We start from the raw sequence: 24,452 nt of genomic DNA on the forward strand, positions 1-24,452 counted from the left end.
GTGAGGGGTTACGCTGGTGCCGTGACCAAGGTGGGAGTGAGGTTTAGGGGTGTAGTTGTAACAGTCCAGCATGTGCTAGTTTTCCAGGCTTACACACCGGTCTAAGTCTACTAGTCGCTGTGCTAGTAAACCTCACACCTCTGATCTCAAGAGATGCCCTAGCGACTGATGTTAGAGGTTGCAGCATTTAGTCTCCCTGTCAGAGTGCCTGACTCTCATGCTGGAGACCAAGGTTTGAGACTCGCACAGAGCGGGGCGTACACATGTTTACATAGAAAAACAATTAAGAGCAAAAATGTTTACTGTAAACACCTCCAACATGATTAGAAAAAGCTAATTTCTCACATCAGTGCATTCTGAACATAAACTTGCTCATACTGGCAACCTTATGCTTTGATTACACAGCATCATAGTGGTAAGTTAAAACTTCTCATTTACCGATTTTATATATATATAAAATCTGTTCACATAAAACCAGTTATTTACCAGTACAGACTGTATAAGTGAAAGGGGCTACTGCAAGACATGCAGCGAAAGAAGTTTCTCAAAAGAACATCTCAAAGTCTTCTCGTGCATGCAACCTCTGGCACTCTAAGAGTGTTCTTTTGACAGTCCTCTCAAAGTCATTAAGCCACACTCTTACCTCACTCAGGAGGGCTGTATCCTCTTTGTTGAGGACTTAATCTGAAAGGACAGCTCAGCACCATACTGTGACTATAGCCAAGATGAGAGACTTAACAGAACTTCAGCCGTGTCTCATTCAAGGACAACACTGCTTTCTGGCCTGATTTCTTAGAACTACACAGAAATGCATTTTACTTTAATGTCCTCAGTAAAAAAAAAAAAAAAAATCCAAACTAAAAACAAGATTAATAGATTATACATGAGCAACAAACATGATGAGACTGATGTTTGGAGTAGTTCCCCAAAAATGAAAAATCTGTCATAATATACTCAAACTCATGTTGTTCCAAACCAATGTACGGTTATTTTTCCAGAGGATCACAAGCTGAAAGCTATCATATGGATACAGATTGTATGTGTCACTTTTATTTTATTTTTCATCACAAAGCAATGACCGTATAAAATGTTGTACAGTATGTAAGAGCTGTGCAGAATCTTCAAAACTGTGTATTTGTATTTTTCTACTTTTGGGAATTTCCATAACAGCACATGGTTTGAAACCACATTTAATATTGCTTTACATTTTTATTTAATTTCTATCAAGACAGGCTAGTAAGTATATTTCTTGTTCACCAAGTGTAAATAGTTAAAAAGCAAAAACAACATCAAAAACCAATCAAGCTCTGCATGTTTCCAAGCAGCACAGCATATACAAGTGAAGCTGACACTTATGTCATAATCCAGGCTTCCCTTGGGGTACTGGAGCACATTTGTACAAAATCTGTTATTTCTTTCTCTTGACAAACTAAAAGATGCTGAATAAAAAAAATATATATATGGAATGACAAGATATAGAATGTACAGCATGTTTGCTTGCTTAGTGCAGGGGTTTTCAAATTTCAAACGGACCCCTTACTAAAATCCTTCTCTATATTTTTTGTATGATTTTTTTTTTTTAAAACTCTTAGATAAATAGTAAGTGTGACATTATAAATACAACATACTGTTTCAAAACTTAAATGGGCTATACTTAATGTTAGTGTTAAATCTGAAGTAAAACATTTTCAATTAAAAATTATTTGTTTAAGCAACTTTCATGTCATGTTTATATTGTCTGCTATATTTGCTTGTTATTTATTAAATCCAGGCAATTGGTAAATTAAACATTGATTAACATTAAGCTATAATTTATACAAAACGAAATTCACGAAATTCACAAAACTTAATGAAGTGGTCAAAATAATATCTGACCCACTCCTGATATATTATGAATGTACATCTTATAATGTAGCCCATCTTATTTATGCTGTTCACTTTTCATAATCAACATAGGCCTAGATGAAATAATAATAATAAAATAATAAAAAACATAATACATTTCATGTTGGAGCGGAATTTGGACGAACGTCATTTTACCAGTATATTGCGCAGAGCGTCACACCGCTCCGCTTTGCTCACATGCTCTGGGATGTTTCCCCAAAAGCATCATTAGCCAACAATGGTCGCAAGTTCTGTTGTTATCAACATAGTTCAACCAGTCAGGGTTTCCCGAAACCATAGTTCCAACGAACATTCACAAACAGCATCGCAAACTAGTTTTGATGGAACGACAGCTCTCGACCTGTGGTTAGGAGCATAGATTGCATGACATGTGGGCTTAATACATCCTTATCTTGAGCAAAAAAAGCAAGCTGACATTTAGTAAAATCTATATCTTTTATTTTGAATACATACAAATGTCATTTACATATTTTAGATTGTCAAGAAATGGGCGGATGTGCTCTAGTACGAGAGTGCTCTAGCCTGAGAAAGAGGCTATGATTGAATCTTGAAATAAAGCGAAATAACTGAAAAATAAGAATTATTCCTCAAATGCCATGTCCATAGTTACAGCAAAAAATCTAGCAGGAATTTGATCTCACAATAATTCATTAAAAGCAGTTATTACTCCACTACCTGCATGACATTATTTACCAACGTGTTTGAAAAACAGATTTGCGACAATACGCTTTCAGCTAGCGAGTTGGTTTCTTTAATGATGCAACGTACTATGATAGTTAAGCTGTGAGTTAGGTCGTTGTACGCGAAACACACCCCCGTTTGGTATTTGTGAGCATAGTTGGCTAACAATGCTTTTGGGAAATCTAGAGTTGTAGAGCGAGAAAAAACGCTGACATTTGGACTTTCAAAATAAATGAAACATGGCTGACCAATTAGAAAAAGCTTCAAAAAGAAGCATAATAAATAATGATCATAAATACTTATTATTCTCTTTAAAGGTCCCGTTCTTCGCGATCGCATCTTTCAAACTTTAGTTAGTGTAATGTTAGATGTTAGAGCATAAATAATACCTGTAAAATTATAAAGCTCAAAGTTCAATGCAAAGCGAGATATTTTATTTAACAGAAGTTCCCTCTCAAAGCCTACAGCGAACGGCCGGTTTGGACTACACCCCTGCACTTCCTTCAGGAATGACGTCACTAGAACAGTTTGTTGACTAACCCTCCACCCACAAGAACCCGCAAAATAGAGGTCTTGTTGCTCTCTCACGTGGAGAAGAGCGCGCATTCAGCGCTTGCATCTCCCCGTTATGGTAAGAGGCGGGACCTTTCCAGGCAAAGTGCGCTAAGCTGCTGTTCAATCACAACACAGGAAGCGCTGGCCCAATCAGAACTCGTTACGTATTTCTGAAGGAGGGACTTCATAGAACAAGGAAATCATCAGGCCGTAAATTGTGTGAAAAATACTGTTTTTTATACACGAAACATGAACTCATGTTATATTGCACACTGTAAACACAATCAAAGCTTCAAAAACACGCGAAGAACGGGACCTTTAAATCTGACACAGTCTATGCGTCACCCATCTATCTATCACTTTTCCGCAGTTATGAAACTTCTGTACCAGTAAACAATTAATACTTTACCTGGATAGGTAAATGTATATTTCTGCAAACTACTTCTTCCCCCTGCTGTTGTATCCTGCTGCCTGTCATTTTGGAATGCTGGTATATATAGAGCCTCTGAGGTGCATGTGCTGCGCTTCACGCCAGAGTGAATGCATCAGGCATAAACAAAGGCTTCACTTGCTGTCTAGCACACACGTACATTCCAGACAGCATCCAACTGTTCATTTTATTTATAAAGCAAAATAGGTTCATCAAAACATGACACAAACCATACTTACAGTACACACCGATCAGGCATAACTTTATGACACAGGAGAAGTGAATAACACTGATTATCTCTTCATCACGCCACCTGTTAGTGGGTGGGATATATTAGGCAGCAAGTGAACATTTTTTTCTCAAAGTTGATGTGTTAGAAGCAGGAAAAACGGGCAAGCGTATGGATTTGAGTGTTTGACATGAGTGATGCCAAATTGAGACGTCCGGGTCAGAGCATCTCTAAAACTGCAGCTCTTGTGGGGTGTTCCCGGTCTGCAGTGGAACAGGAAAGGAACAGTGAACAGTGGCTGGTCATGGATGGCCAAGGCTCATTGATGCACGTGGGGAGCAAAGACTGGCCATTGTGGTCCGATCAAGCAGACGAGCTACCATAGCTCAAATTGCTCAAGAAGTTAATGCTGGTTCTTATAGAAAGGTGTCAGAATTCACAGTGCATCGCAGTTTGTTGCACATGGGGCTGAATAGCCGCAGACCAGTCTGACCCCGGTCCACCTCTGAAAGAAACAGTGGGCACGTGAAAAGGACTGGAACACAGATACCACAGCACACTGTAATGGAAATGAACTACAGTGCCCATAATGCAATGCAACAAGTAGGAGGAGTCAGTAACCAGAAGAAAATAGAGACAGGTGTGTGTGGATGTGAGGCAAAGAGAGAGGGGTTTTCTTTTTTTTATTTGTTTGTTACCAACGAGAGCAAAGGTAAAGACTTTTAAACTGTCTGAAGCCTTTAGATGGTTAAAGAGTGCCAAAAATAGACGAGGCCTCACTGACTCTCTGAAAAGATGGTTTAGCGGACATTTAACCCATACCCCACACACACATTTTTCTTTTGAACTTTCTGCTCAAGAATATGAACATATTAATGTGTTATCTGAATTGTGAAAGGGTCATTAGTTGAATATGGATTTTTGAAAGAGAAGAGTTTAGATCTCTAGTGACTTACCTTTGAAAACGTGTAAATTATTCTGCCTCTTAAAGTTGATTGTGATCCACTGATGCTTATGTTATGGTGTATTTCATGAGATGATTTTTGTTCCTGTTGTTTTGTTCTTTGCGATCATTTGAAAAAGCAATTTAATGGGTAAAAAGAAATGAGTCTCCTTTAAATTAAAAAAGATAAATAAGAATGTGTTGCACTTGTAAAAGTGAGTTTATTTTGTATTTGTACTGTTCTGTGAAGTGTGATTTGGGATAACGGCATATCTAGACTTACTACGTAACAACGCTCTCAGGGGTTCACAGAGTCCATGCCTTGACAGGTCAGGGCTGTTTTGGCAGCGTGTTAGGAAGGTGGTCATAATATAATGCCTGATCAGTGTATTACATTCAGTATTTACATTACATTACATTCAACACAAATGTGATTGCAAGCAATGCTAGGAATTAATCATTAATGTGCTAAATTAGGCCCTATTTACACTAAGAAGCATTTTTATCAATCCGATCACACGTGGACGACGCTAAAACGGTTTGAGCTTGTCCACTTTCAGACACTTCCAGAGGTTGTCGAAAACGCATTAGACCGGATTGCTTTTATAGCGTAAATGCTCATGTGGTCGAACTGCCACAAAAGACCCACCTACTGACCTAATGAGTAAACATTACAGGAAGTGCACTAGCCAGACGGCATTTAAACTTTGCCAGCTGAGGACCCAAGTTTAAACTTTGAAGACAAAAAACTTAACAAGAACAATGTTCTCTTCTCTTACCATTCCCTGATTTCTAACACGCACTCACTGTATTTCCTTCGTCTTCTTTCGCATTTATATGTAAATTGCAAGAGCTTATTTCACCCACTAGATTGAAAGATCTGAAAAGCATACATTTGCCAACACATATACCCCTTCCCTCAAAGAAATCAGGACAGAAATGTTAGAAAGTGTTACAAAAGAGATGGCTCAAAACACCAGATGTAAACGGGTATGTGTCTCCCTCATCTACTAGTGATCCGATCTTAATACCAGGTGAAAACGGCCTTAGATAAGGTCATGTTGCTGCTTTCCAGTGCTTCTACAAAGGCCCAGATGGATTCTACTCATATTTTTTTGTGGCATTTTCTACACTGATTTTGAGGGGAAATGGATTATGTGGAATGAATCTAAACATGGTCAAATAACTTATACAGAGCTGAAAATAGCACACTCTATAAAACTATATAAAATGGGCATGTTAGTAATGGAAGATGTATAGGACTTAAATAACGTACGCTCATATTCTGATAGCATCTGCGGAATTGGATTCCATGTCAACTAATAGGATAAAATCAGCATAAATACTGTATTATGGATTATGACCTCTTATGCACCCATAAACATGCCATATCTATGTAAACCCTGTAAATGTAAGTAATCGTGGTGTTTATAGCTGTGCATGTGTAAAACTGCCAATCATCACAAGCCAAAGTGACACAAACAATATACACGTGAAGTCATAAATACAGGTCAATCTCTACTCGGCTAACTTGCTTTTCCACACCTGGATTGTTCAAAGTCACCCCTGTATGTCTTCCTTAATCTTGTTAAAATTTTATTACATCATAAATTATACATTTGATTTAATCATGTGCCGGCTTGCATTTGGTAATCCCATGCTGACTGGTTAAGTGCCTTTGAGACTCCCAGTGCCTTGTGTTATATTTCAAAAGTGACAGTAAACGCATTGTTACATCAAAAATGCAGTGTAAGGGCCATAAAGGAAAGATCACCCACTACTTCTTTATTTTGCTATAAATTCAAGTTTATTAATAGAGAAAATAAATAACTCCTGAAGCAATTCAATCTCAAATAGTTATAAAACTGTAAATGCTAATCTAAGCCTAAATTATACTTGGTCCCAAAAATGCACATTTGTACTGAGGCTAAGCACCAACAAATCCTCTTACACAGTCGAAAGTCTATTAAAATCCAGCAAAACATGAAAAGTACAGCGAGAACAGCCTGCGCACTACAAGTTATAAATAACATAAAACAATTTTGGATGTCCTCAGGTGTCTGACAGATGCGACTTCGTCTATGTGAATGGAAAAGAAACCCAGGGGCGAGTGCGGATGCTGGTGAACTTCACCTACAGTTACCTGAGCGCCCAGCTGGAGATGAGGGTTTGGTTCCCTCGTCTGCCACTAGATATAGAGGTGTCTGATACAGAGCTGAGTCAGATCAAGAGCTGGAGGATCCCTATCATGTCTACCAAGAGGTACAAACACACAATGACAGCATTAGCACGCACATTTTCGAATGAATGTCTTTATTGTGATAGCATTTATTCAAAAAAACGAATAAAATATAGTGCATGGGTTACCGGGCAATTCCCTGACACCTTAAATTAGTTGAATGACCGCTTTTTATGGTCACATTACTGTGAAGCCCATGACATGTACTCATGATAAAAGTTAGTCTCAGAACTGTTCTTTTTTGGAACCATTATAAAAGTGTTAAGTTCTGTTGTCCTTTGGTGCAACACCCCTATATTTTTAATTCTTTCTGTCACACCATTAGGAATCATATAGGTAAAAATGAAACAGTAAAATAATTGACAAAGTTAGTGACCCCTTATATTTTCTTAAACTATATATAAGGTATAGTTTCAGAATATACAGACTTTACACAACATTACAATATGCATTTTTTCTTCAAAAGTGGTGTTTTACAAAAGAAAAAGAGGCATTTTTACTGCTTATTTTCAACTACTCACATGTAATCAGTTTACAGTGCATTACAGTTCCCTGTAAATTTTTCAATTTAATTTTCTTTGAAATGTCTGGTCACACTTTATTTTAGGGTTCCATTCCCACCATTATGTAACTACTATGACTTTTGCCTCAACAAACACCCAATTACTGCATATTAATAGTTAGTAGTTGGGTGAACTATCACTTCAAGGGATTTAGAATAAGGTCATGCAGAATAAGGCATATATGCTTTTTAAGTACTAATAAACAGCCAATATCATGGTAATATGCATGCTTATAAGCAACTAGTGAATAGTGAGAATTGGACCCTAAACTAAAGTGTTACCAAATATTTTTCATTGCTGTATTTCTACTTTTACTTTACCTTTTTTGCATTGTGACAGTATTTTTGGAAGATTGTTTCAGCCATGGAATAAAACAATTTAAAAGATAAAGATGAGGGGAAAAGACGGATATTTTTCTCAGAATTGCGGGATGGCAGAATGCCATGTGACAGAAAATATATATAAAGGAGTTCAGAATTTTCCTCTTGAGATCGGGACCATTTTTATATTTTGCTTGAAATATGTACACTGATTTATTAAAAAAGAAAAACTGCAATATCACATGGTCCTAAATATTCAGACCCTTTGCTGTGACACTCATATATTTAACTCAGGTGCTGTCCATTTCTTCTGATCATCCTTGAGATGGTTCTACACCTTCATTTGAGTTCAGCTGTGTTTGATTATACTGATTGGACTTGATTAGTAAAGCCACACATCTGTCTATATTAGACCTTACAGCTCACAGTGCATGTCAGAGCAAATGAGAATCGTGAGGTCAAAGGAACTGCCTGAAGAGCTCAGAGACAGAATTGTGGCAAGGCACAGATCGGGCTAAGGTTACAAAAACAATTCTGCTGCACTTAAGGTTCCTAAGAGCACAGTGGCCCCCATTCTCCTTAAATGGAAGATGTTTGATAAATAAGATTCTCTGGTCTGATGAGACCAAGATGTAACTTTCTGGCCTTAATTCCCAGCGGTATGTGTGGAGAAAATCAGGCACTGCTCATCACCTGTCCAATACAGTCCCAACAGTGAAGCATGGTGGTGGCAGCATCATGCTGTGGGGGTGTTTTTCAGCTGCAGGGACATGACAACTGGTTGCAGTTTGAGGGAAAGATGAATGGGGCCAAGTACAGGGATATTCTGGACGAAAACCTTCTCCAGCGTGCTCAAGACCTCAGACTGGGTCGAAGGTTCACCTTCCAACAAGACAATGACCCTAAACACACAGCTAAAATATCGGAGTGGATTCACACCGTGAATCCTCAGTGACTTCTTGAATGTCCCAGCTTGAACCCAACTGAGCATCTCTAAAGAGATCTGAAAATGGCTGTCCACCAACGTTTACCATTCAACCTGACAGAACTGGAGAGGATCTGCAAGGAGGAATGGTAGATGATCCCCAAATCCAGGTGTGAAAAACGTGTTGCATCTTTCCCAAAAAGACTCATGGCTGTATTACATCAAAAGGGTGCTTCTACTAAAGACTGAGCAAAGGGTCTGAATTCTTAGGACCATGTGATATTTCAGTTTTTATTTTTTTCAGCAAAAATTTCGCTTGAAAAATTGTAAGAATGAAAAATGTAAGAGGGTCTGAATACTTTCCATACCCACTGTATGCACTACGTATCAATACACTCTCATTATAGGCAGATTATGTTTTTTTATGTTTAAGGTGCCATTCATGGCCATCTACAAATACATTTTCCCAATTATATTATTGTTTATAATGAAAGACTGAAACGAATGCTGTATGAAATGAACAAAACGTATGATCAATAAGTCTTTATTGTGCTGTAAATAACAGCGTCATCTGCAGCAGAAAGGACTTGAACTGTGTATGGCTCCAGATAAAAATATCGGATATAGGATATGCCGAATGATCATTACCATAACGACTCTGAGAGCTTTGCGTTGTTTTGAATGCTTTCAAAATGTAAACCTAGTTTCAGACAGGGTCAAGTGGATTATAAATAGTGGAAAAATTGAGCATAAGATTGTGTAAGGTTATCGGTCGGTTAAATACTATTGCATAATGGATTACACGGGACAGAAACATCCTTTCATTAGTTCACAGTTTGATCCAATCAAGTGAGTGTCTGATATGTGCTCACCACGGTTTTGCACTGCTCTGAAGGCATTTTGGACATTATTTGAATTACATAAATGTGTGCATGTGGTTTCTTTTCCAAATGAGGTCTTATCTAAGCTGTTATGGAAACAATGAAAGGTGACAGATGGAGTTACATGACCATGAATAAGTGGGTTATCAGTAATTTGTGTATTTCCCTGACAGCAAACCAGGCTGGAACAGTGAGGAAGAGCGTAAGGGCCGGGGCTGTATGCTGCAGTTCCAGCATGCTTTGGTTCGAGTACTCACCCACTTTGTGGCAGAGCAATCAGACTCCCGGGAGCCGCAAGCCTTCTTCCTGGGCTCTGACTGGCAGGTGGATGTGACCAGGCTGGTGCGGTACTTCCTCAAGGTGGAGGACCCTAATATTGCCCGTCTGCAGGCAGGCAGGGTGCTGTCAGGACAAGATGTGGGCACCACATCTATAAAGGTCAAATTCAATTGGATCTGTTGAGTTTGGTGTGATGGACAACGCTTCACATAAATTGATATTGATCTCATGCAGGCCTTATTAACCAGGCATCTCCCTCTCCAGGTCCTTTCCCCGCTGTCAGACTCTATCCTGGCAGAGAAGACGGTGAGGGTTGTGGATGATCGAGTGACCATCACTGAACTGGGACTGCAGTTGGTCAGTGGGCTCACACTCAGCCTGCAGCTCAGCACAGGAAGTAACCGAGTCCTCAGCGCCACGGCAACCACACAGGAAGTGCTCAGCAATCCGAAACAGGTCATTCAACATCACTTTCTTTTGCAACTTTAACCTAAATTTGGGGCATTGGTAAATGCAGTTAAAATTAAGATTTTTTTTAAATAACTTTCAAGCAATAAACGTTTAAAGGGTACATAACACACACAGTTTCTGACGGGCTCATTTCATCCTTCATATCTCAGAAGAGTCTTTAGTTTTATCAGATTTAAAGAAAGATACATTGTACTGATCCTTTCCAATAGAGCTGAGTTTTTGGAGGCGTTGACTGGGGGGCGTAGAGTGGGGGAACATGCATTCTCTCTCTCTCTCTCTCTCTCTCTCTCTCTCTCTCTCTCACACACACACACACACACACACGTCTATATTACCAACAGGAGACTATCGCTCTACACTAACCTAGAGGGGACCTGTGTTTCTAGTCATTTTGAAGAAACAAAAATGGTATACAACATTTTCTTTTAAAGTCCTTTTTCATAATATAACTTCAGAGACACAATATATATATATATATATTTTTAAAAACATGCCAAGAGGGGACCTGATTGATGTCTACCTATCCAACAGGGGACCTCCATAACCAGCAATGTGTGTGTGAAAGTGAAGCGAGCTGTTAGTCAAGTCTGTCTTATATATATAGAATGTAAAATGTCCACACAGGGATCACAATAGGCACACATAAACATACACAATACACCAATATATAGCTAGAGGAAAAAACATTTGAATCTGTTTTTCATACAACGAAGAAAAAGCTGATGTTGTGGACATTACAGAAAAGTTATTTCTTTAAGAAACTAATTCTCTGGTGTATCTTCATAGTACACCAAGGTATTTACATTTGTGACTGATTGTATTAGCTGCCTATTCATTGAAACAGTTTCTGCTCTCTAAAATCCCCCCAAAATCCTTTGTTTTTGAGATTTTTAGAGTGAGATTTGATTTTCTTGCACGAATTAACAAAAAACTAAACACAAAAACAAAACACAAAAAAAATTCAAGGAGTGGATTGGACAAACAGAAATTGCCCTTTAAGGTTATAATCACTGGTCATCACTTAAGTGAATAGTGATTATCTAATATGTCCTTAGTTTCCTGTTTACACTCAGTGCATTTGGGGTCTATATGACCCCAAAATGTAAAGAGTGATTGTAAAAAAAATATACATTTTTAATATTACATATAATATATTATTTTTTTTGTTCACTTCTCATCTATACAGTAATGCTGTGTTTTTGGATATTCAAAGTACTTTTGTACCTATTTACCACACAAATCCTCATTTATACCATTAGCTTGCGTGTGAAATATCAATTTTTTATGAAAAAAATACTTAAATCATGATCTAAATTAAAATGAATTTGTTTCTGGATATTGATATAGGTGTTAGCTGTACAATTCTGCCATCTGTTGGTCAAAGACAAACTTGAAGGAATTACAATTTAAGAAAGAAATTGTTTTGTCCATAGGGGGCAATAGAGATCCATTCATTTTACTGGATGTGGCCAACTGCTCATATCATAACTTTTGTTATACATTTTGTGAATTTATACATGTATAAACATTATACAAGACATAAAAAAATAAATATTCCTTCAAATAGTAGAATTTTGGTAGTTTTTGATAAGTTTTGAAATGTCTGTTTTAACAAAATACCACATAAATCGCCACATAAGAAACACCTAAAGTACAAGACTTAGAATCGGATTGTAGTTGAATATTATTTATTTTAATGAACCAAATGTGGAAAAAAATTATTAACTTTAGAATTTTGAAGATATTAATTTAATAATATATATATAAAAAAACAGCAGCAATATGCATAAATGACCAGGAGTGAAGAATGAACATTGAATAACAATATAATTTTTTGATAATCAAATTCTGAACACTGACCATAAAAGCAATAACTAGCTACAAAAATTATTACATAATTCGCATGGTAAAAAAGCAGTTCAGAATGTTGTGAATGAACATGTATCATGAACAAAAATCAGTCCATGCTCTGGCCCTCTTTTGTATGGGAATATATGTTATGGGAACAATTACTTTGCTTTCAAAACAAAGTTGCAGCTCTTAGATCTCAGAGTAAACTTTCTCAAAGTTGAACGGGTCAGTTTCCTTTCATCTCTCCCTTGCTCTCTCTGCGTGTATGTGTGTGTGTGTGTGTGTGTGTGTGTGTGTGTGTGTGTGTGTGTGTGTGTGTGTGTGCATGCATTAGGTCTCACTGATTCACTCAGGTACTCACATTTGTTGCTGATTTCATTTGACAAATTCCATAGATGCTCTCTCTCCCTCTCTTTCTCTCTCTCTCTCTCTCTCTCTCTCTCTCTCTCTCTCTCTCTCTCTCTCTCTCTCTCTCTCTGTGTGTGTGTGCGCGCGTGCCCATGTGCGCGCCAGTGCGCATGTGGGTGGTGCCTCAGTACGCATGTGCGTGTATGCGTGCACATGTGCGCGGGCGTGCGTGTGTGTGTGTGTGTGTGTGTGTGTGTGTGTGTGTGTGTGTGTGTGTGTGTGCATTAGGTCTCACCCCTTTTATCTTTGTTCTGCATTTGTGGCTGATTTTATTTGGCTATGGCAGTCATTCCTGTTAGTATGTATGTATGTATGTGTGTGTGTGTGTGTGTGTGTGTGTGTGTGTGTGTGTGTGTGTGTGTGTGTGTGTGTGTGTGTGTGTGTGTTTGAGTGAGCATGTCTTTTCTACATTGCATTTTTGCTCTAGTACCAGGCCTTCATTTCTGTGTAGAAATTTTCAGATTTTTTTCTGGAATTATTGATTTTATTTGTCAATTTCTAAAAAAAATGCTTTCAATTGGAGTCACTCCTGTGTGTTTGTTTATGTGTGTTTGTGTGCGTGAGCATGTGTGTGTGCAAGTGATCATGTTCGTTCCACTTTACATTTGTGCTCTAGTACCAGGGCTTCATTGTGGTATGGAAATTTTCAGATTTATTCTGGATTTATATATTTTTTTTGACAAATGAAAAATAAAAAACAAATTTTTTTCGATTTTCCCATTCATTTCAATGTGGGGTCATATTGACCCCAAAGCTCCTGAGTGTGACAAATTTTTTTACATGCCTTTAGAACAACCGAATCAAGCCCAGTTTTTTTGTGCATGTACAGATAGATAACTTAGGAAAAGTCACAAAGTTTTATTCCACTGAGATAAAGGGAACCATTTTTTTTAACTAAAGAAAAGTGCTTTGGGGTCATATAGACCCCAGAGCACAAACTAGGGTTAAACACACTGACTCGTCTGGTCCCCTGTTATGATAGTAAATCACGACGCCGGTGTGTTTGCTTTGACATGTCTTGCCATCACTCTGTTTTTGTCAACAAAAAAAACAAGAAAAAGCGTTCATGTTTGCAGTTGCCATATTTTAATGATAAGAGCTTCTCTGTTAAAAGAACACGTATACTACCCGGTGTTTTGCTCACAATAACGAGTGTACAGCGATGTACAAACAACGGCTTTCTAAATTCACTCACTCCTTCAAGTGAACTCTATTAGTGGACTAACGTAGGAAATACTAAATGAGGGTTGGGGGGGGGGGGGGGGGTTCAGATTCATCCATGCTTATTTGGTCAGATATGCTTCAATCACACGTTGTGATAAAGACACAGCGTCATTTGAAAATTAAACCAATGGAAACTCGATCTTGGGTGAGTAGGTAAAGTGGGCAGGGATGATGTAAAGAGAGCAATCGGACACTCTCTTACTGCTGGTTTAACAGGTCTGGATTTACTGTGCTCCGTAGGAACACACTGAAAAAGCGAAGGAAAATCCCTCATCGACCAGTTCTATATAATTCTATGTAATTATAAATATTTGTATGCTTTATTGTGGAGTTTACACATGTAAGTAGTTTTTATGTTCAGTAAAAAACTCTTGTTTGGTGAGTTTTTTTTATATTTATTTTTTACTTTTGATAAAAAGGCTACCTTGGTTCCAAATGCAATAACTTTTGATTGCTTTAAGATGTATTTTTCAGAACCCAAGTTTTCAGAACCCAAGTGCAGTTCCGTCATTAACATAAATCAAAATCTAAAACATAAAACAAAGACTTGGCTTGGTTTGGCCTTACTTGACTCCGCACAGCTGGTTACACATTCAATATCAGACTGAGACACACAGTAAACATGAGGGCTTAAAGGGATTGTTCACCCAGAAATGAAATTAAAGCCATATTTTACTCACCCTGCTGTTGAATCAATGCCCAATGTCCTTCTATGCATTTTGGACCTCAAAACCAGACATTTTAAAAAATAGTCCTGCACACGCTCCTTCCTATAATGTGAGTGGATAGCGACCAGGTTAAAACATTACAAAAATTATACAACAGTATGAAGCAATGATACAGTGAGACCTGTGCCAAATATGGAAAGTGTCCAGGAGACATACTATAAGGTTGTGGGAGAAATAAACTATTATTCAGTCAAAACACTGAGCTCAGCCGTTTATCCTGTAAGATCTAGTACATGCGCAGTTCTAATGCACACGCACTGTTGTCATGACACCCAGCATAAACACACGCAACATTTTTAGAAATCAGGCTCAATAATAAAAAACACGACTCTCGCCTTTTCTATAAGGTATATGATAATAAATAATACAATACTAATAATAAAACCTCCTGAAGTGAATATTGTGTGCCGGTTGTCATGACAACAGTGCGTGAGATTGAGCATGCTGACGGTTTGTAATTCATTACAGGAATGCACACAGAGTAACGGCTGAGCTCAATGTTTTGACTGAATAATGTTTATTTCTCCCAAAACCTTATAGTATGCCTCCTGGACACTTTCCATATACGGAGCGCGTCTCACTGTATCACTGCGTCATACTTTTGTATAATTTTTGTAATGTTTTAACCTGGTTGCTGCGCGTGCAGGACTGTTTTGAGGATTTCAATTTCTGGTTTTGAGGTCGAAAGGGATAGAAGGACATAGGGCATTTAATCAACAGCAGGGGGGTAAAAGATGGCTTTAATTTCATTTTCAGGGTGAACTATATACACACGGGCTAATGACAAGGGACACCTGTGAACAATGATAAACCAATGACAACATGACACAGGAACACATGGCAGGGTCACATGAGGGTCAAGGGAATGACATGACAAACCAGGAAATAGATGACAAAACAAAGCATGAATGTGAGCATGGCCTACTCAAAAAATTTGTTCAAACTTGAGCTTTACACATATATCATGTCAATCATCAATAATAACAAAATACATTAAAGGGGGGGGTGAAACACTCAGTTTCAGTCAATCTCATGTCAATCTTGAGTACCTATAGAGTAGTATTGCATCCTTCATATCTCCGAAAAGTCTTTAGTTTTATTATATTTATAAAAGAAATATGGGCTGTACCGAGTCTTTCCGGAAAAAAACGAGCGCCTGGAGGTGTATCGTGTGGGCGGAGCTAAAGAATGACGATCACGAACAAAGCGGTGACGTCCTCAAGCGTGGAGAAACCCATGGCTATCGATCTCAGCTAATAGATAATGTTATATGATCCAGAATCATTCGGAGGCTGAAATAAATTGAACAGGAGAAACAGCAACAGCAGGACGTCCGTCTCTGTGGTATGGACTGTATTTAGTGGCCTGTCAACATTTGTGTGTGTTTACTCGCAGTCCATGAGGACATGATTCGGTTTATGGACTATTGTATGCGACTAAACCTTAGCAGTAGCAAGCAAAACGGTTTTGCACGTCAGACTAGTGTAACGTTATACATAGAACAACAATGGAGTAACCGTTAGCGCATTTGAATGACGAAGCACGCGATAGTGTCGTTTACTGATGTTTACTCACGCGACGATAGCCAACAGCATAGACATTTGAAGCTGTTTTACTCACCGGCTGCTTCCAAAGCAGGACCGAACCTTTATCACTGGGACCGCTCCATCAAAAACACACTTCTTTGGTATGATTTGGTGAAGTCCTGTGACAGCAGTGACCGTGGAGATCCACTTTGAGACGCGACTGAAGCGATGTTGTGAAGCTTCCTGTCATTTCTGCATTCAAACCGGTTCAAATGCAGCGCTGCCTTCCCGGAATGCTGTGCTGAAGCGTTGAAGTCGCTTGATGTCACTCATAGGAATAAAGTGGAGCGCGGCGCGGGACATTAAGTGTTCACGGACGACTGGATCTGCACCTGAGAGAATGTTTATGGGCGTGCATTTCCTCTCTCGCTCTAGTCACGCACGTGCACCCTACCGGGAGAAGAGCCCGTACGGCCCATACAAGGACCTTCCGCTCTGTTCACGTCAAGCCGAGCCATACTCGAAAAAAACTCTACCAAACTTGTGAGAAACCGGAAGGAGTATTTTTGACACAGAAATACTCCATCAAACGTCCAACATTAGTTTTTGAAACTTTGTCCATGTTTAGGATGGGAATCCAAGTCTTTAACAGTGTAAAAAGCTCAGTATGCATGAAACAGCATCCCCCCCCATTTAATAAATTGCATCACTTTTCATAAGGTTTCCTCAGCTGTGATGTAACAAGTTCCGAAACATGATCAGACTATATATTTTTTCTTTAATTTTAACTTTAAAGGATTTCTATCGAATGAGACCATGCACCCGTAACTTGTATATATTTGTATGTTTTTTTTGTAGAGTTAGTAACCATTACTTTTAGGTATGCCACTAACACTGCCTTCAGGGTGTAAGGGGTTAATGCACAGATCTAGTTTAACTTAGGCTATACATTTTTTGAGTCGTGGTTATCACTCGCAATCATCACCATTTCTGATTCAATCCTGCATTTAATTACGGTTGACAATCCTGAACATTTGCATGGTGTACTTAGCATAGCACTTAATATAAAATTGTATTCAAATTGTGAATGGGTTTAAAAGCAGCTCCTATCATCAGAAAGAAAACTGACCTACTTAGTAAACAAAATTTAAAAAAAAATCTTTTTTTTTTATTCTGATTGCAGGAGGCCGTGTTGAGCTCCTGGCTACAATTTAGCGATGGCTCCCTCACTCCTCTGGACATCTATGACCCTACTCACTATCGCCTGGCCTTGACTTCGCTGGATGAGGGCGTGATCTCTGTGCAGGAGCCGTCTATGACTGTCGTGGCTGAAGGTGAAGGCCAGGGAACACTGGTGAGAGCTGAAATGACCATTTGTGAGGTCTGTCAGAAATCAAAGCGTAAAAGCACTTTAGCTGTAGGCAGCGGGAGCTTAACTGTAAAGTTCCAGACAAACAGCAGGCGTCCCGAAAACAGCAGCATCAATAATAATGACACAGGAAACAGCACAGGACTATTTGCTGGTGTCACCGTGAAAGATAACAGCAGCGAGCGAGGTGACGACGGTGAAGAAGCGGAAACCGAGAAGAAGCCGCAGCAGAAGGAACAGGTCTTGAGCAGAAATTCAGAGTCTGAGCGAGAGGAAAGTGCCTTGATAAAGATCACCACCACAGACAAGTCGACAGCACAAGATTCGACCGTCGGGAGCATCGCAAATGATTTGGGAATGGGACGGGCTAACGATGCCTCGGCTGGAGTCAGTAAACCCGGGAATATTTTAAACAGTGGAAATTTGTTTAGTACGGGAAAAGCTGGCAGCGATGATCGCTCCGGAATTTCCTGGAACAGTAATGAAGTTCCTGAGGGCTCAATGTTAAGCACTGGGAAGGCTTCTGGGAACTTGGTGAACTACAATAACTACCCTCCCCAAGTGGAAACCCCCAATCAGGAGCCAAAAAATGACTACGGAGATGATGATGATGATGATGATAATGACATTGCGGGTCCACTATCAAACCGTCCACTTACAGACCTGGAGATCGGGATGTATGCATTGCTAGGAGTCTTTTGCTTGGCTATCATAGTTTTTATGGTAAACTGTGTATCGTACTTGGTTAAATTTCGGCACAAGCAGACGCCTGCACAGGTTTCCGAGCAGACCGGTCACCGGCATGACTGGGTATGGCTGGGGACAGATGCCGAGCTGGTTATGAACGTCAATGGAAATCCGTTACAGCAAGATGCTCACAACACGTCTGTAATCGACATAGGACCAATAACAGAGCCCTGTGGCACTCTCACTCGAAGAACCTCTTGCCAGGTGTCTTCTGTGTCAAATGACTCCAGTGTTGTGTGTGCAGGATCCATTACAGCAAAACCAGTCCGAAGTGAGTCCCTACACTCCCCCACTAGTAAGAGAAAAAGGGTCCAGTTCACCACCTTCACATCCTTGGATCGACAAAATTCCCCCAAAACTTTACCACAAGAGAACGGACATGGCATTAACTGGGTGGGAAAGGAGGACAATTCTATGACACCAGAATCGTCAGCTGCCGAGTCTTTGCAACAACTGTGATTGTGGGCTCACATGCAGCCTGATTTATGCACCCATAGTGTATATTTCTCTACACCGGGGATGGGTACCTCTCGCCCTTAATGTCCACTGTTCTTACCGTAATCAAACCCATCTGCCTGTCATGCTTTTTTAATTGTCCTGAAGCCCTTGGTTAGACTTAAAGTTTGTTTGATAAGGGTTGGAGCTAAACTCTGCAGGACAGTGGACCTCAAGGACCAAAGTTGCCCATCTCTGCCCACTCGAATCACCCGAATGCCTTCTTTCTTTGGGAAAGTTGTTCTGTCGGTCTGTGCTACACAGGATTACGGCCAGGATAATCAGTACAGCGTCATGGATTTCATATGGCCATGGTGTGACTTGAAAAAGACTTAAAAATTGATACTGCCTCAATGAATGATCATAGTAAAAGGGAGAGAACACAATCTCGTTATTATTATTATTAACATAACCCAAACAAAAACCACCTTGAGGTAATTGGCCAAGTTCATTTTCTGTCTTCCTCAATGGGTTTTCATTGGGAAATGTAAAGATTTCTCTCAATTCTTTCTCTAGAGCCAAACATTAGTCACTATCTTCTGCTTGGTTGTTACTCTGCACCCTTCCATTTTTTATACAAAAGTGCATGTGATTATTGTATAGATAAAAGTTCACTTTGTTCGAAGATATTTTACCACCCTGCATTTGTATGTACAGTAAAATGTTTCATTTCCATTAAAAAAGCCACATGATAAAGCCTATGTTTAATGCTTGGTGCTATGATAAGAAACAGAAATCATTTCATTTTATTATAAATAAATGGTAGTTTTTAACTTTTTGTAATCCATGATCTTAAAATACTTAAATGGAAATCTGTGTTTGCAGACTTTAATACTGGTGAAAAAACATTTGTGGTAAATCGAGATGTGGAGGTAAACTAAAATGGTCAAAATAAAAACACAAGTTTAATTTTACCACAATTTACCATGGTATTTACCAATATATTCTGGTGCAAAAATGTAGCTGAGACCCCACATTTAGTTCTGAAGATGACTAATGTATAAATTAAGACCACTAATGTAACTGTTATCCCTATAGCTAAAAAGAAAATCAACAGTTTGTATAAAAATGTTTACATTTCATTTTATTGTGCCATATATGAAATTCAACGTAGATAGATAGATACAAACATGCAAAGTCATGGTTTAATATACGACATACAATCTTACGCAATAAATATTTTAAATGTTTAGCAAAAAATTCAAACACAAACCTTTAATCCCTGAACAAAGATACTTTCATGAATAAATTAAAAATCCTACCAAGAGTATAAAATGTGCTCATCAGAACAATCTAGTTTCATTTATTGTAATGAGAACATCACTGTTCTTCATTTGAGCTTTAGAGAGTTTGGCAGCGGAATCAGTTTATGACTGACAGATAATTGTCTCTGGGGTTTATTTAGCCTGCAAATCTTTAAAAATTTTAAAGCTTTCATTTTTACCACAGTTAAAAGCAGGGCATAATTTATGCCAGAGCGTGTTGCACGTGGCACCTCTGAAACTAGATCCGGCATCCGTTTTAGTGGATCTCCCACAAGCCACCGGAAAATGCTATTCCCTTTACATTTGTTTAGAGAAATCAATCATGGTATTTTTTTTTGTGCCATTTTTAGCTTGTCATATGTCTAGACTGTCTTCTCATATTACATATGGACACATGAATACAAGCTGTCAGGTTAATTCAAGCTGAGATCCTCCTAAAAAAACACTTTCTTGGTAGCAACAATTTTCTTACCAAGAAAACTGTAGTAACAACCGCTGGAGAAATACAGGCACTGCACTTTTATACCTAATCTTCACTACTAACAAGCATAACAACACATAAAAAAATAAAATAAAATAAAAACAGCTGTCAAAAGTGCACGATTCTCATAAAAAAGAAAAACTGCCGAATTCATCACAACTCCTTGTTGCAATTTAAGCACAGAGTATGTGTATGGTAAAATTTGTCCCTTTCATACTTAGTGAAACATCTATAAATATTTCCTATAAATATCCAGTATTTTCCGGTTTATCCTATTCCAGAAACAAATGGCCACCATTATCTTTACAGTCATGGGAGAGGCTTGCATTTCCAATTTAAAATGTAATGCAGACTCCAATGCTCTAGAAAGAGCACATAGCCCTCACCTTTTTAAAAGTTCTTAAAGACCTGAGACAAATGTTAAACCCATCATACAGTCAATGAAGAGTCTCCACCAGTTTCTGATAGGTTATTCTTTCCTTTGTTGTATTGTGGCATGTTGTAATGTAATTCTTTCCGTTTCTCACCAGTCTTTCCTGGAGCTCACTGTCGTCCAGAAGGTTTCTGGACATGCTTACAAATTCCTGTGAAAAAAAAAAGAACATTGAACTTATGACCACCGAACTTATCAATGCATCTAAACCGACAACATGGTTTCAGATGCCACGGCTGTTTTACACTGGATTTAAACAACTGCACTGGAATATTAAACTTTCGTTGTCCATAAAATGACCTATTTTATTCATGCACATCCACCACACACATACATTTGTACACCTATCACTTTAAGGACATTCCATAGGCATAATGTTTTTTTTATACTGAACTAATGACATTTTGGAAAAAATAAATGCAGTAACACTTTACAATAAGGTTTCATTAGTTAACTACATTAGTTAACATGAACTGCACTTCTACAGCATTTATTAAAGCTGCACTATGTAGATTTTCCGTCCACTAGAGGGAGCCTATTCAAAACAAAGGCATAGTTTGATGATGCCAAGTTTGAGCAGACAATCTTGTGACATGTGGGACATTCCCCCTCATAGCCGATGGAAAACAATCAGGCTAGGACTTGGTCAGAAATCATTTTCATGGATGTGGTTATTAACGTTACTGTAGTATGAAGCAGAGCAGGACAGGGTGTTGTGGGAGCTGAGCAAGGCCACTGGAGTGATTGTTGCGCAACACACGGCTCGTGAGCAGAGGAACTTTTATTATGACGGGGGACAGTCGCGGGCACGTTTCCGCTTTTCTGGTCATGAGTATGAGGTAACGCAGCTCTGTTTATCATATTAGATACATTTAAGTGTGTTTAAAATGATGTTATGATGTTACTCTGTGCTAAGAGTAAAGCGTTTCTGCTAAATAAAATCGGAAACCGAGTGTAACGCAGATATGACACAATTGACAGCCCTCAGATGTCCGGGCTCCTTGGTTAAAATAGCAATTTTTCTCACAATTTGAGATATTAGAACTCAACTGAACAAAATATATAACACTAGCCTAGTGGATTTTGGATATTTTACTACAAAAATACTACATAGTGCACCTTTAATCTTCGTTAATGTTACAACTTCAACATTATTAAAAGTTGTATTTGTCAACATTTATTAATTAATGCTAACAAAGACTGGTAAACATAAGAAAGTAATCAATGAAACAAGGACATCATTTTATATTTATGGACAAAATTGCTATCTAGCCAAAAGATGAAAATATAAAACCCTTATTCTTTGAGAACAGCGGAATTGCTCGTCATGTCGATTGCCCATGTGGCAACTTGTCTTTCAACCTGACTTAAAACACTTCCAGCTTCCAGCGGGTATCATGGGAGACTCGTGCTAAAGTTGGCTTTACTCTTAAAGGATAGGAAGGTTATAAACCTTCAGCTCAGCAGGGTAACAGAAGCCATGTGGAAAAGGCAAACCGTTTTTGTGTCATATGAAAGAGCCAGCCACAACATGAGGCCTCTGCCTTTGACACAATACAATGATGAAACCAGAGTGCAAATGAGTGTGTTTGACAGAGATGTGGCCTGGAGGGAAGTGCCTGGGCTCTTTGTGAGAGCAACTTGAGTTTGGGTGTAGTTTGAGCAAAGTTATTTGTAACGGTGTATTATAATTATAATGATGTAACATGCAGGATGATGGAGTCAGTTGATCGTTGTTACCAAATAAACCACCTTAGAGTGATGTACACTAACTAACATCAGCCTTTTATGCTCATCGAGGCGTCATTTATTTCATCAAGATACATAAAAAATAGCAGGTACACTTAGGGCGTGTCCGAATCACCTTTTCCTAGTTTAAAGGAACTGTATGTAAGAAATGTATTTCAATTATAAAATGGCCCTGATATGTCACTAGACATTAAGAAATCTTATTCATTTTAAATACTTATATCACTGACAGCAGTATTCCAGCCAGGATATTGTCATTTAAAAGTTGTTGTTGCTGCCCTCAACTGATCTTGATGTTGACATGTTGTGTTTTGGCCTTAAGCTCCGCCCTCCACCTATCGACCAATCACAAAGTCAGTAGTGTTTGGGCGTCCGGGTTGCCAGATCTGCTCTAGTTACCACAGCTGCAGCTACAAACGTTCCTGATGGATCCTGCAGCCTATCTGACAACCTCGAGTCAGGGGGAGAGGGGATACACCTGCAGTACCAGTTTTGGCCACAATCTTAAATACACTTCCTTTAACAATGGAATTTTTTTTTGGCGCGCATGGTCCAAAAGGGTTGCCTCTAGGCTCTTAATGACTCATGGGTGTGTTTTGCGCATAACATGCAATAAACCAATCAGAGTCTCAGCTCCCATTCCCTTTAAAAGCCAGTTGCGTTCGCACCATGGCGGATTCACTATTTACATGGCGGAATTTGCGAGTGTAAAGACGGAACGCTTCTCCAGATGGGAATCCTTTTATTTTTTAATATTTAAAAATGTTCGTGTGCTACTGGACATCCCTGTGTGTGTAACAAGCAGAGTGTACCCATCTATAGGTACGCGAGGCTGAAACTAGTAAAAATAAAACTTGCTTTGCGTCTGCTGTCACATTGCACCGGGTGTATGATAGGGCCCTTGGTGTTCAGGTAACATTATGTTGAAAACAGTTGCGCTGCTTAATATTTTTGTGGAAATTGTGATTAATAGAACAATCAAAAGAACAGCATTTAATTGAAACAGAAATTATCTGTAACATTATTAATGTCTTTTCTGTCACTTTTGATTAATTTAATGTATGCAGAGAAGTTTAGTGAAGCACCTATCTAATCATCAGAGATCTATTAAGAGCCTCTTAAAGATTCCGAGACTCTTTGTTCCACAATAAAGAGTGGAGTCTTAAACCTCTCATTTAGCTTCTTACTAAGGCAGAAGTCAAGGCTTAGCACACCGCACAGATGTGACTCATGCTGCTCATGGTTAAACAAATCTTTAGCACTAAGAAATCACAGCGGTATAAATGCTGTGAGGCTAATTTAATAAGTGACAACGGATTTAGGCAGATTTTGCAACCTGGGCAGTGTATAAAACCTCTCAGAAATGCTCTTAAACCTGGCCATGTCATTCACAACAATGAGGATAGCTATAAAGATACTAAAGATATACTTCTTAAAATATAAAAATCATTCTCAGTATCAAAGAATAGCAGAGTTTACACCACAGATAGAATGATAATGGAGAAATGGATAATGCACAGAATCACATTTTAGAATGATTGGGAAACCAATCAGAATCCATTCTACTGTAAGAAGCTCAAGCATTTAAAGTGACAGACACACAAAACTTCTAAGTTTTTAATTAATTATCAAACGAAAAATGAATTACTAAATTAACTATATCAAATATATCACTGATCTGCCCACATTGTCGCTATATGATACATTGAAATGAGCTGATAACCTTCACCGTTTTCTCCAGAGCGACTGTACAGC

General features: G+C 38.6%; 2 protein-coding genes across 2 annotated transcripts in view; one reads left to right on the forward strand and one right to left on the reverse strand.

Annotated features, from left to right (window-relative positions):
- The window catches only part of LOC137038608 (transmembrane protein 132C), a 61,232-nt gene extending 41,519 nt beyond the window's left edge, over positions 1-19,713 (forward strand). The window contains exons 6-9 of the mRNA XM_067413316.1: positions 6,800-7,005; positions 9,845-10,109; positions 10,215-10,406; positions 17,342-19,713. Coding sequence (XP_067269417.1) covers positions 6,800-7,005; positions 9,845-10,109; positions 10,215-10,406; positions 17,342-18,733 — 2,055 coding nt within the window. The 3' untranslated portion in view covers positions 18,734-19,713. The remainder of the gene's footprint in view (positions 1-6,799; positions 7,006-9,844; positions 10,110-10,214; positions 10,407-17,341) is intronic.
- Positions 19,714-19,836: 123 nt separating this feature from the next.
- Positions 19,837-24,452, reverse strand: part of glt1d1 (glycosyltransferase 1 domain containing 1) — a 73,693-nt gene continuing 69,077 nt past the window's right edge. The window contains exon 12 of the mRNA XM_067413318.1: positions 19,837-21,099. Coding sequence (XP_067269419.1) covers positions 20,953-21,099 — 147 coding nt within the window. The 3' untranslated portion in view covers positions 19,837-20,952. The remainder of the gene's footprint in view (positions 21,100-24,452) is intronic.

The sequence above is a fragment of the Pseudorasbora parva genome, chromosome 13, assembly GCF_024679245.1.
Source record: "Pseudorasbora parva isolate DD20220531a chromosome 13, ASM2467924v1, whole genome shotgun sequence".
Classification (NCBI taxonomy): domain Eukaryota; kingdom Metazoa; phylum Chordata; class Actinopteri; order Cypriniformes; family Gobionidae; genus Pseudorasbora; species Pseudorasbora parva.